Below are 13,948 nucleotides of genomic sequence, written 5' to 3'. Positions count from 1 at the left end.
AATTAAGAAATGTTTTTGATAAAATTAAGAAGTATTTCTTAATCAAGCAAAATTTCTTTATGATTTTTAAAAGATATTCTTATAAATAAAATCAAAAAGAATTTTCACATAAAATCAATAAGATTCTTTATTTTTTCGTCTATTTTATCCCTTATTATCCCTTAGCCTAAAAACGTTTCTTAGCGACAAAGTTCTTGCCTCTCTAGAATATATTTTTCTCTGGAGACTGCCGTACCTGCCGCGATCTAAAATAAATCGGGAGTGTAGAGCATTTTCTATGCTCCTGTCCTGCACTGACGAGGGTCCACTGGCTGAACTAACTCGTAACTCGTACTACTCGTACGATTTTATGACCTTCATGTAAAGAGTGTCTAATGCGAGATTTTTTTAAACAATCACAATTTGAGCGAAGCTGAAGGTGTTCCCACTGAACGACACGAAGCCTTTCGCAAAAGAATCGGCTGCAAAGATACCTTTTATTGAAAACCGACCAAAATAGTTGTTGAGTTTGTTTCAAAATATTTTTCGAACAAATAATTTTTAACTATTTATTAAGTTTTGGCTTTTTAATTTTCCTCGAATTTTTTCTGATTTTTGGCAATATGACGTTGTTCTAACAAATGAGAGTGTGGAATGTATTTAATTAAGTCAATTAAACTAAAAATAACCCTAAAAAGTAGTTAATTTTAATATATTTCTAAAAAATTTACTATAAACAACTACAAAGTTGTATGCAATGCTTTCAGGCTATGTGAAAATTGTTAGTGGTTTGCCAGCTTGTTGCTTGGTATTTATGGCCAATTAAACAACACAAACATACATACCCTTACGTATGAATGCATACATACGCACCAGCATATTTGCCCATAAATATATTTATGTAGTTGTATCTACTAACAATAAACGCTGCATTAAGATAACGAAGCAAAGCACAATTCTAGAGAGTTGAGAGTACAAACAAAGGTATGTATGCTGTGCAGTGCAGTGAGCTGTTAAATGCCAGCCGCCAGCGATTAGCGCTGCATGCTAGTACCTAGCATAAGTTCAGCCGTTACACACTATGTAGTTGGAGGTTAGCTGGTTCAGAGAATTCAACAAATCAACAATTTTGTTGAAAAGTGTCTTTCGCTGAATTTGTTCGTTAATTTGCCGCAGAAACCGCCATCAGCCCAAACGACGGAAGTGCATGCATTTCGAACGATTGATTCTAAAACGATTGCCGCCGACCGCCGCCTCAAATCTGAGATATAATCCCACATTGAATCAGTCACAAAGTTTAGAATTAAGAGCGAATCCAAACAGTGCACAGTGCACAGTGCCATCGCCATCGCCAGCCCCCAGTGCCGTTGAACGTTCACATCACATCACGGTCACAATTGTGTACATACATATGTATGTATGTATGTGCATACATAAATCAACGTAACTCACACACACACGTTGCTAACAAGTTTTTGTTCATTTTATTAACGCTTAGCGGTTGAGTGGTTCGCTTGCTCTTTTTTTGTTGTTTTTAATTGTGATCGAGTTAAAGCAGATTTTCACCAAGTGCAACAAAAATTAAAAAAAGCCCACGTCTGGTGCCTAATTTTAATTTGCGTTGTTTTTTTTCTTTAGTGGTTAATTGTGATTCCAATAAAAACAAAAAAATACTTATCTTCCGGCTAACAACTGGTTGTTTAAGAAGGGACTTTTTGTCATTAAACTTTTGTTTGCGCATGCTAATTTTGTAACAAAACGATAAAAACATAAAAAAAATACAAAACTTAAAATGTTTCTTCAACAAATTACGCGCAAACATTTGCTGATTATGGCCAGTCTCTGTGTCGTGGTGGCCGTAATCGTAATTTGTGTTTACACTACCACAGGATTTGGCGGTGGGCAGAGTGCCAAATGGGCGGATGATGGAGATTGCCCGACTGCAGCGGTGGACACCTCCAATTCAACGCTGAAACTAGTGCACATCGTAAGTAAATATATACAAGTGGTAATACTGTTCATTGGCTTAGTAAATAAGTTACTTTTAAAATGTGTGTGAAGACATTCGAGCATTCCAAGTGTACTTAAAGTAATATTTTTGAAGCATTCTTAAATTATGTTTAGTAAATAAATATTGTAGAAGCAAAGGTGGGGAAAAACGAATCTCGTTAAAGAAAACAAAACTGTAATTTTCGATGTCTTTATTGAAAAGCAATTTTTGATTGCTTTTGAATTTATGGTAGTAGATATCGAACCCTAACCGCCAAAATATCGTAAGCGACACTTTTTTCAAAATTTTATTTTTAAAGCAGAAATATTCCTAGAGCCGGGTATTTAATGTTCGGCTCCGCCCGAACTTAGACTTTCTTACTTGTTTGTTTAGAAAAAAAGTTAATGTTCATGGGTACCAAGAGAAGGATATTAAAGAATACTTTCCCTATATACAAAATTGTATCCCTTAGGATAATACATAGTGTAAGGTTGCCACTTATTTTCGATTTTACACAATTTATCTAAACATCGCAATGTGGATATGAAATGAAAGGTATTGTTGGGAACTTTGATCCGAAAATATTTTCGATCAGGGTTGCCACGCGTCTATGTAATAAAAATCGTTATTTTGTTAATTTCAATCAGCACTTTTTTGTATATATACATAGTATAAATACGCTGAAGATATCTTATATTTATTCCAGTTGAGTTTTAATTTCCAAAATATTTTTGGAATGTAAAATCGAAAAAAATTTCAGAAGCTTATTTCGCGTAATCAATTGTTGTCGTTTTCCTTAAAGTTTGATCACACATGGCGTATGAGTAACATTTTTTCCTGCTCATATTTCATTCCAAAAAAAACTTTGAATATACAGAGATTACGAGAAATTGATATGTTGCATTTTTATATTTCTGATTAATGCATCTGATTTGATGCAGTAAGAGTTTTTGGCGTTGAGGTGGAAGAAATTTGTTCGTTGTTCATTAATTCGAAAATTCGAAAAAAATAGATCCCATTGTTATCCCATTAACGAACTAGGATTAACCGTACGGTAATACAAATTTTGTGAAACTTTTTCAAAGATATGCTGTTTTTAAATATTTATTTATTATTTAAAAGGATTTCATTAAGAAATCTTCTTTATTTGAAATAGAAATACCAACGAGTTTAATCTTCATTTCACAAAGGAGATAGAGCGAAAAGTTTTAGAAGCATACGTCTCGCTGACGGTTGCGGAATGAATGACAATTTTTTTTAAACATTTTCAAGAAAATTAATCAGTACGTGGATTTTTGGGAAATTAACATTTTATATTAAAAATTTGAAAATTTTTCAGAAATACGGTATGGAAATTTTTTTCGATTTTATGCTCCAAAGGCCTTTCGAAAATTAAAAATTTCAAAAATCATCAAAAATGGGCTCATTTTTCACAAAGTTGTGGGCATTAATAATTTTTTCTAAAAACCTGTCAATCATTCCGCAACTTTTAAGCCAAGTGCGACAATGTGAACTTTTTTAACGATATCTGGAAAACAGCTCGACAAAAAACAGCTTGAAAAAAAAATCAGGGAGCCCTCTCTCAATTGGTACTGTAACATAAAAAAGTCAAATGGTGTACGTATTGGGCTGGAATGCCCAGCTTCGTTGCAATAACCGCACCGTTTTTAGATGAGACTGTAACTTTCCTGGGGAAAAAACTGTATTTTTACAAAAACCCAAAACCTTCAAAAATTAGGGAGTTTTTAAAAAATTAAGGTTTTTTTTTAATTTTATTAAATATAAATAACAACAAACTATTCATTTTAAATAAAATAACATTAAACAAATTATACAAAAATAGACTTTATAAAATGGAACATTTAAATCACGCGTTATTTTAATGAAATTCAGTTTTATTAATTTTCGTGAATTGCTTTGTTAATTTTATTTAGCATTTCATTCGATACCTCAAGTTTAAATAGTACCTCCTGATGCATTTTATTTTTTTTGTTGAAAACTTTACCACAGTTTGAAGAAATTTCTATTTTATTTCTTGTTTCATTCACAGTGATTTAGGAAGATATTTTTTCCACATTTTCTGTGGCGACTGGACATTTGTTTTAAACGGAGAAACGCTGCTTCCCTTTTATTATAAAAATTAACTTACAATAAATCCGTAGGAGGAATTTTTATTTATTCCTTCGAATCGGAAATTTCGAAAAACTTTTACTTATACTAGACGGTAATTTAAACAACTCTAAGCTTATCAAAAAAAAAACTTCAATTTACAGTTAAATCTGTGCAACATTGAACACACTGTAAATATAAAATTATTTTCATATGCACTTTACAAAATAATATGTGAAAATTTTTGGAAAAAAATACTTATAATTCAAACCAGAATATTGGGTTAATGGACGTAAACGTCTGATTTTTGGAATAATTTACATATTTTAGAATTCATTAATTTTTTTTTTTTATTTCCAAATTTAAATTCAGCCTTATTCTGAGTATCTACCGAAAACAAATTAATCCGAAAATTTATCTCATTCGCCCGTAGTGTATACATAAAAACGAAAAGTGTAAAGTGAACCGGTTCGGGGGAAATAAAGCCCACTCATGATAAATCAGATTCCGTAAATAGTTTATGTACCAATTTATACAAAATTTTTTTTTCATATGTATGTACAATTATATATATAAATATAATATTTTTATATATGTAAATAATATGTATTTTCCTTGATTCTTCAGGTGACACGTCACGGCGCACGCACTCCCGTAAATACCTATCCTAACGATCCATACGTAAAAGATGGTTTTAAACCCACCGGCTGGGGTCATGTAACAAATGTGAGTAATAAATGTAATATTTTATATAATAAATATTATTAAAAAAATAAATATTTTGGCTTTTTAATTTATGACTAATTTGAATTAATACATATTTTATTCGTATTTTATTTAACAGAATGGCAAACGCGAACTATTTGACATTGGCCTATGGCTAAACAGGCGTTATGGCAAATTTTTGGAACCTTATTATTCCCCAGACGTAAGTTAGCAATTGAACCACTGAAAATTTACTAAGAAATCGAAACCAAATGTTTTCATATATATATTTATACAGCGCGTCCATGCTCAAGCGACTGCTTCACCGCGCGCCATGATGTCCTTAGCCACCATACTCGCTAGCTTTTTTGCACCACATGAAACGGCCATGGATTGGAATAGCGATTATGATTGGCAGCCAATACCAATTTTCTCAGAGCCTTTAGAACAGGATTCGGTAAAATACATATATTTAAATGATTGGTATTATTTAAATAAAGTCCTATGCTTATGTAACGTTTTTTAAATATTTCAGCTGCTTCTGGTTCGAACACCCTGCCCGCGTTATTTTGAGGCACGTGGCGAAGTAAATCAATTACCGGAGGTGAAAGCAGAGTTAGCGCGCTATGAATCACTTTTTAAAAACTTAACTGAAATAACGGGAATGCCTATAAGAAGTGCTGATGATATCAATTCGCTTTACATAACTTTGTTAGCGGAGGTAAGTATTTAGTGCATTAGGATTTGTAGAGCAACTTATAGAGGGGTAAGGGTCCTTGTCATGAAGAGACATCTTTTGAAAGAAAAAACTGTTTGGACTATTAGCCGTGACAGAGGTGCCCTGACGAGTGAACTTTTGATTCTCAGTTAGTTAGTATATGTAGTATAATAGAACAAGCGACAGAGTTTGGTGTGTCTAAGGCCCCCTACCGCTCCCGCATTACTTAACTTGCTCTCAGTTTACCCACTCGAAGAAGGCCACTTGAGTACGCAAAAATGGTTCTGGCCTCACAAGCACAGACTATCACTAAGCCTTTGCCAGTTGGTCAGAAATCTCGTTGCCTTTCATGCCGTTATAACCAGTGCTATCACGTTTCTCGCTGTCGATAGTTGGAGTTCTGACGAGGCTGTAGGTGGCCATCCTTTTGTATAGGGCCATGAGGATCGCTTGGCTGTCTGGAAATATAACTATAAACCCGTCGTTCAAACCTTTTTTCAAGTTTCAATCTAACACAGGTTAAAAATGCCAGCAACTCGGCCTGGAGGATTGTGAATCTATTGATTTCGATCAGGAACTTTCTGCCAAAACAAATAAAATCAGTATACCCGCATCTTTCCAATCTTAGAGGTTTATCCATAATCCTTACTATTGCTTATTCTCAACAAGAATACCACCCTGATATTTGCATCTGCAGTTCTCTCGACATTGCTGCTGCTTACTCTCAGAAGCTTCTCTAGCGCTGCGGTCGAACAAGTTCTCATTCGTTTGGACTATCATACGCTATAGCCATTCTATTGACTTAGTTCAGACACCATATCCTACAGGCCTACTCAAGTGGATTTATTAACAGCTCTGTCTAGATGAAAATTATAGCTAAGTCTCTTATCAGGGATAATTCCAAGATATTTTTTTCTGAAGCCACGGTAGCATCGTTATCGGAACGGTTTCTCCTGGAATAGATGTCGCCATCCAGGCTACCTTAAAACCTTGCGGATCTGCATGTTTTATTGCAAATCGAAGTGAAACTTTGCCGGGCCTTACTATAGCCTACTAAAGAGAATTGGTTTTTTGGCGGAACGTTAGCTCCTTTCTGTGTGGTATGCGCAGAAATGTCGTCATAAAGGCAATCGCTCCATTGTGTCTGCGAATAAATCACTTGCAACTGACTCTTTCCGATTCCCACTGCTTTTTTCTAATACACAGGGCTTTCTATTCGCCCACGCCTATTTTAAAAATACTTATTTACCGTAACTATTTTTCATACTTTTCTAATAAAAACAGAAAGAATTCGGCTATTCTCTACCAACATGGACGCCAGATTACTATCCGGAAAAAATGCAATTTTTAGCCGAGCAAAGTTATGTTTACAATGCTTATACAAAGGAAATGCAGAAAATAAAGGGTGGTCCATTCCTCAAGAAGATGTTTGCTGAAATGTTGCAAAAGCGTAGCGGCAAACTCAGTCCTAGCGATCGTAAGCTGTTCATCTATACCGGGCATGATTGGACCGTGGGCAATATACTCTCAGCGTTGAATGTGTGGCAGCGTCAAATGCCACGATTTGCGATTTTAACTATTTTTGAGTTGCNGTGGTCCATTCCTCAAGAAGATGTTTGCTGAAATGTTGCAAAAGCGTAGCGGCAAACTCAGTCCTAGCGATCGTAAGCTGTTCATCTATACCGGGCATGATTGGACCGTGGGCAATATACTCTCAGCGTTGAATGTGTGGCAGCGTCAAATGCCACGATTTGCGATTTTAACTATTTTTGAGTTGCATCAAAATCAGCAGACTGGTGAATACTACGTAGAGGTGCGTATTTTTATACCTTTCAAGTGAAACTTTCATCTAAGAAGTGTACATCTCATTTATTTTCAGATTTATTTACGTAACAACGAAAAGGGTTGCGCCGAGTTGTTGCATGTACCAAATTGTGGCACTCAGTGTCCATTGGATAGNTTACTATCCGGAAAAAATGCAATTTTTAGCCGAGCAAAGTTATGTTTACAATGCTTATACAAAGGAAATGCAGAAAATAAAGGGTGGTCCATTCCTCAAGAAGATGTTTGCTGAAATGTTGCAAAAGCGTAGCGGCAAACTCAGTCCTAGCGATCGTAAGCTGTTCATCTATACCGGGCATGATTGGACAGTGGGCAACATACTCTCGGCGCTGAATGTGTGGCAGCGTCAAATGCCACGATTTGCGATTTTAACTATTTTTGAGTTGCATCAAAATCAGCAGACTGGTGAATACTACGTAGAGGTGCGTATTTTTATCCCTTTCAAGTGAAACTTTCTTCTAAGAAGTGTTCACCTCATTTATTTTCAGATTTATTTACGCAATAACGAAAAGGGTTGCGCCGAGTTGTTGCATGTACCAAATTGTGGCACTCAGTGTCCATTGGATAAACTAATTACGTTAAGCGCAGATGTGATACCAAATGAATCGTATGAGGAGCGCTGCAAGGCGAAAAATCCTGATTTTGAAGAGCCGCCACCGCGCCCAGTTGAGCGGGATGTGACTAGCACAAACTAAAATAAAAGTACTGTATAAATATTAGTATAGATTAAGTATGAAAAGTATTAGTATTTTTAGATTAAAGTTATTAATTGTTGTACTTTTTTTTTGGTTTAATATTTGCAATGAAAAAGAATAAATGCATTTTTTAATGCATGGTTAANTGAATGTGTGGCAGCGTCAAATGCCACGATTTGCGATTTTAACTATTTTTGAGTTGCATCAAAATCAGCAGACTGGTGAATACTACGTAGAGGTGCGTATTTTTATCCCTTTCAAGTGAAACTTTCTTCTAAGAAGTGTTCACCTCATTTATTTTCAGATTTATTTACGCAATAACGAAAAGGGTTGCGCCGAGTTGTTGCATGTACCAAATTGTGGCACTCAGTGTCCATTGGATAGACTAATTACGTTAAGCGCAGATGTGATACCAAATGAATCGTATGAGGAGCGCTGCAAGGCGAAAAATCCTGATTTTGAAGAGCCGCCACCGCGCCCAGTTGAGCGGGATGTGACTAGCACAAACTAAAATAAAAGTACTGTTTAAATAGTAGTATATATTAAGTATGAAAAGTATTAGTATTTTTAGATTAAAGTTGTTAATTGTTGTACTTTTTTTTTGGTTTAATATTTGCAATGAAAAAGAATAAATGCATTTTTTAATGCATGGTTAACTTAATTATTCTGCAATTACATACAAATATAACTCATAAAATCAGTCAAGGCACTAAAAAAATGTGTCTGCAGCATACTCACTAGCAATAAAATATGAATCTCTCTAGCCAGTGTTTTCAGGATCCACTCAACTGTTTTTGAAGTAACCAAATTCGGGAACTTCTTTTTTACAATTGCATTTGAAGTTTTGTTTCTAAATAAAGTAACCAATGTGTCCAATTTTGCCTCTTGTGTTCCGTGTAGTACCCACTGATTATTCTGCGATCCTCTCTGAACAAATTAAGTTTCTTTTAAGCTTAATTTGCCAGACCAATAAATCGTTTGGCTTGCCTCTGCCCTGGAGATTCCATCCAATGCCTGTTGAATATTTTGTTTACCCACTTACTTATGCGGTCCTTTACGTGTGCTTTGGTAAGCCCACAAACGGGTTCCAGACCGTGAAACACTGCAGTAGCTCCTTAGTCGGCCTCCACTATCACGTCTCCCAGGTACCAATCCTGAAACTCCTGCCAACAAGTGCTACTTTGGACTGACAAGGCCATTCAGGAGTAAAGTTCTCTCTCGACGTAGGAAAATCACACTGTACAACTCTCTCATCATGCTCGTTCTAATATATGGTGCAGAAGCATGGACAATGACAACATCCGATGAGGCGGCTCTTGGGGCGCTCGAGAGAAGACCTTTACGTGGTGGCGATGGCGAGTACCGCAGACGATGGAACGATGAGCTGTATGAGCTTTACAACGACATGGACATAGAGCAGCGAATTAAAATACAGCGGCTCCGCTAGCTTGGCAAGTCGTTCGGGGCCCCAAGACCAAGTGGAGAAGTACTTGGCTTCATTTGGTATTTCGAATTGGCGTCAGTTATCACAGAAGAGAAACGACTAAGGTATTCTCTGCAGCAGATTTCTATTGGCATTGATTTTTTGAAGTTCGCCCAAATACGACAGCCCCACTTTTCCATTATCTAGCTTAGATCCATCTGTGTGTGGGCATTTCAGACAGCTCGATTTGCAATGAGTATCTCAAATTTTGTGGACATGTCTAGTTTTGGAACTATTGCATCGCGCATTTGTAGTACGGTGCTCATTGATGAATTTATTTAGGACCTTCATGTAATCTGTCATATTTCCGATTTTTAGGTCGGAGGTGTTTAGGATTCTCAGAAGCTGGTGTCGCCTCTTTTTTTATATATTAAAATAGGAAAGGAGTATTCCAATCATGGCGCTGATTCCGTCAATCTGGCATGTTTTCATTTCTCCTGTTATGTCGATGCAAACCATTCTGTGCTGGTGGTTCTTTGTGTAGCCTTCGTCTACTATGCCACGGAAGAATACATTTTGCTTCGCTGCAATATTATATTTCTGTTCCGCTCAAAAATAGTTTTTGTAGGAATAATTTGTGTGATGCGTAGGGCTTGTTGCAGATTACCAACATTGTCTGCGTAGCCTTGACTGTTCAGTTGGAAAAGAAGTTCGTCTATTACCATAGTCCAACAGGGAGTGAGATTACATCCCTTTAGGGCATTCCCTTGTGGCTGTTATCGATTATATCGTACCTCCTAATTCAAAACTGAGGTTTTATGTTGTAACAGGGATTTACAGTTTACAGCATGATTTAGATTTGACAAATTTACTTTAGTGTTACGAACTTTTTGTAATAATTCTAATGCCAAATTTCTGTACTGAAATGTAGTTATCAAACCAATGTAGTTGTGAAAGAAAAATGTTTCGATTATTACATTTGATGTCGCTATAGGGCCCCACATTCCCCCGGACGTCACACATGTTAATCCGGCCCTGTACGCATGTAATGGCGTATCAACGTAAATTATAAAAATTTCGTATTCATGTAGATAAGATAATAAAGCTAAAACAGATTTGAAGAAACTCAAAGCCATGATATTTGGTTTTTTTTTTTGTTTGCTGGCAATATTAATTTGAGAGAGAAGTGATGCGCACAAGTGTATTAGTAATTTTCGAAAGAAAAAATAAAAACCTTCAAGGCCACACGACACACGATGCAGCGAAACAAAGGTGGCGTCTTCAGCGGACGGCTAATCCTCCCGCTTGTCGATTTGACAGCATCCACCCTTTCGCTAACGTCACATTATTATTTTTTCGCACTAGTGATGAATATTAAATTTTCATATTGTACCTATTGCTGAAAAGTTGTACCTAAAAGTACATACACGTACCTAAACAGTAAACATATATTTTTATATGCATACATTTGCGGTAGTTGGTGGACTATATCTTCCCTTTGTACCATATCAACTTTTGGACTTACATGAAACAATGTTTTCACCTTATTAATATTTAATCCTAGCGAAGAAAACATCAAGTTTTGTAATGTATTTTTGTTAATTTGCTGGTCTATATGAGCAAAATTTAGATGGTCGCCAAATGATAAAAAAAACTGCTATGTAAACAAAAAATGGCGTCAGCGGTATATGTATGTATGTAGCCTAATTTGTTGCACATGACAAGGTCACGTCAAGTGAAGCACGAAAATTTCGCTAAGTCAATAAATTTCAAAAGAAGTAACTGTAACTGTAAAGTACAGTTTTTTAGCGCTTTTACGAATTCAAGTAAAACGTAATTTTTCGATGTACTATCAATGTCGCCCAGCTCACGAATGACCTTGTATTGATGCAATATATTTTAATTTGAGTCAAAAATTGTATACTTTGTTTGAGGAAGAATATGACATAGATTAGATTCTAGGGAGGGTAAGACAGACAGTCTAATTATATATTCATATGAGCATCCTCAGAAAATATGTCAAAGCAGATTAAACATACGAATTAAAAATTTTAATAGGTGCCATAGACGGTGCATCTGACTCCAAAGTCATCTGTGTACGCGACACTACGAGTTGACTCGCATTCCGACTACACACAGTTGAGTCATTCAGAGTTATCGCGGTGCAAATAAGACATAAACTGCCGGAAAGAAAGTATTGACGCACAGCATTTTTCACAATATATGCAACAATTCTTATTCTAATTGTTTTCCGCTACTTCAAGCTGTAATCAAATAGATTGGGCTACGTAACTGAATACTCAAAAAAAAAAATCTAAAAAATTTGATTATAAAATTAAAAACTTGAATGAAAATTTACTGAATTTTCCTAAGCTTTTTTGAGTGTTGCACAAAGTTTGTTGTAGAATTAACCATGTATTTATAAAAACGTAAAAAAAAATTAAAAAAAAATGGTTACATATATTGTAAAAAATGCTGTGTGTCAATACTTTTTTCCGGCAGTGTATTTAATTTCACTAACACATCCAAATCCACTCGCAAGTCAGGCGCACCGTGTATGCCGCCTATAAGATTGAATAAAAAATGTCATGACACAAACAATCACGTGCAAACGCCAGTCAGCTTACTTAATAATATTCCTGCCGAAAATTTAATTTATTTAATTCGCTTATTTTCATAAAAGCTTTTTTTATTGATTTATTACTTCCGTTTGCTGAATTTGATTTATTTTGCTGGGCTTAATCAGCGAAATGCGTAAATGACAATGATTGTGTAATTTTATGTAAATTATTTTAAATTAAATACTTTTTCTTCTAAGCATGTGCAGTGTAAGTTTATTTCAATGTTTTTTTCTGGTACGTTATTTGTAATTAAATAAATAATACAAAAATTAATTTCAATTGCCAAAGTCTAGATTAGTGGGAGATCAGCTTTCCGCTGTAGAGCTGTTTCTTTTGTAAAGAGAAAAAATAAATAAATTGAGTTTGCGGGTAAATGATCTTGCTAATTTGCACAATGATGTGGCATTGAAAAGTAAACAAATTTTTATTTAAAAAAAAATATTTAATTAAATGTACAGGCGCATATTAGATCTCCTGCTCGCAATGCATACCTCAAGAAATTTCTAAATACAGGGCATGGATTTTGTAGTTGCTCAAATATATCTATTGTTTCGGGCTAAAATTAAAAATCAATTTATATATTTAAAAGTTTATTTTAGTTTTTTTTTCATTTGCAATAACTACTTTTCCTCTTCTAAGATTTTGGGGAATCCTTTTTTAGTGGTCTTCGATAGCCGATTGTAGCGAAACAGACATTAGATTAACAGCTGTGTGGTTCTAAATAATCTTTTTTTTGTACTTTGATGCATTGTGAAACGATTTTTCGTCATCCCTTGTCCAATTTATTTTAAAGACAACTCGGTTTCGGCATTTTGTCATCTTGAGTGTCGATTTTTTTTTTGTCGTTCTGAATAGTTTCTGTTCGTCCGTAAATGTTAATAGTCGTGTTATGTTCCTGGTTTTTCACCTTTCTTGCATACCTGACGCATTAGCGGAACCTATTTTTTTATTGTCTAACAGGCAGTTGCTGTTCTATGGTGTATATATTCAGATAGGTAGAAATCAGCTGGTTACATCTTCTTGATTATCCGTTATTTTCTTCCTCTTGGTTTCCGTAGTTGGCATCTGTGATTCCTTATTTGTGGTTGTTGCAGTTTTTCTGTCATGTTTCGCGTATATTTTTTCTGTTATTATTTTTGCGATGCATTTTTTCAAAATTTTGTTAACTCCCCTGTAGCCGGTCTGGTTATGACTACCAGTTAAACATCATTATCAACGTTCTCGACATCATGCATATGTATAACTTGTGGTCTCTAAAGGAGTCGTTGTATTTAACCGGAGATTCTACCTCCGATTTGTGTTGACCGGACATTGAATAACCGGTCCTTAGAGTCTTGTACGGCCATGTTACGACTTTAATAACTTTGGGGTTGGTTTATATAGAAGTCGTTCATAAAAATGGTAATTTGGTCGTTGATGGCCTCTGCATGATAGAGCTGTGTTACTATCGATAGTAATATGGTTTTTGAAAACTATCGATGTCGGTTTTAGCGAAACTTCACAATGTCTCTTCTTTACACATTACATACATTTTCTTTATGCAAGACAATTCACAATACAGTCGGCGAGAAAAAATTTTAAATCATTGGCATTAGCAACTATAAGCTTACACTGAGTTATAGTAAAATTTAATTAGCTTTAAAACTGCTTACACAAAATTTGTATAGAAATTAGAATTAAAAAGCTTTAAANTTTTTATGTTTTGTACAACTTTTATAAAAAATTAGTAGACACTAAACAAACAAAAAAATAGTCAAAACCGTTAAAAATGTTATGGTGCTAATATTTTGACCAGTACTATATTCGTTTTCTTATAATATGGTAAAATGTTAATAACTTCCCTTGCCCGGACTTTGACATGCGCCT

General features: G+C 35.1%; 2 protein-coding genes across 2 annotated transcripts; both read left to right on the top strand.

Moving 5' to 3' along the window:
- The first annotated feature begins 1,771 nt into the window (after positions 1-1,771).
- LOC108364427 (prostatic acid phosphatase-like) lies at positions 1,772-8,113 on the top strand. Its single transcript, XM_017618094.1, has 8 exons — positions 1,772-1,966; positions 4,706-4,804; positions 4,923-5,006; positions 5,082-5,240; positions 5,319-5,504; positions 6,786-7,017; positions 7,653-7,765; positions 7,832-8,113. The coding sequence occupies exons 1-8, from the start codon at positions 1,772-1,774 to the stop codon at positions 8,036-8,038; spliced, it is 1,275 nt and encodes a 424-aa protein (XP_017473583.1). The 3' UTR covers positions 8,039-8,113.
- Positions 8,114-8,200: 87 nt separating this feature from the next.
- On the top strand, positions 8,201-8,549 carry LOC108364426 (lysosomal acid phosphatase-like). Its single transcript, XM_017618093.1, has 2 exons — positions 8,201-8,276; positions 8,343-8,549. The coding sequence occupies exons 1-2, from the start codon at positions 8,205-8,207 to the stop codon at positions 8,547-8,549; spliced, it is 279 nt and encodes a 92-aa protein (XP_017473582.1). The 5' UTR covers positions 8,201-8,204.
- Positions 8,550-13,948: the final 5,399 nt, after the last annotated feature.

This window comes from Rhagoletis zephyria, unplaced genomic scaffold (assembly GCF_001687245.7).
Source record: "Rhagoletis zephyria isolate East Lansing unplaced genomic scaffold, Rhagoletis_zephyria_1.1 Rzeph_scaffold_01554, whole genome shotgun sequence".
NCBI lineage: Eukaryota > Metazoa > Arthropoda > Insecta > Diptera > Tephritidae > Rhagoletis > Rhagoletis zephyria.
Note: the sequence above shows the minus strand (reverse complement) of the source record. Positions and strands in the feature narration are given on the sequence as shown.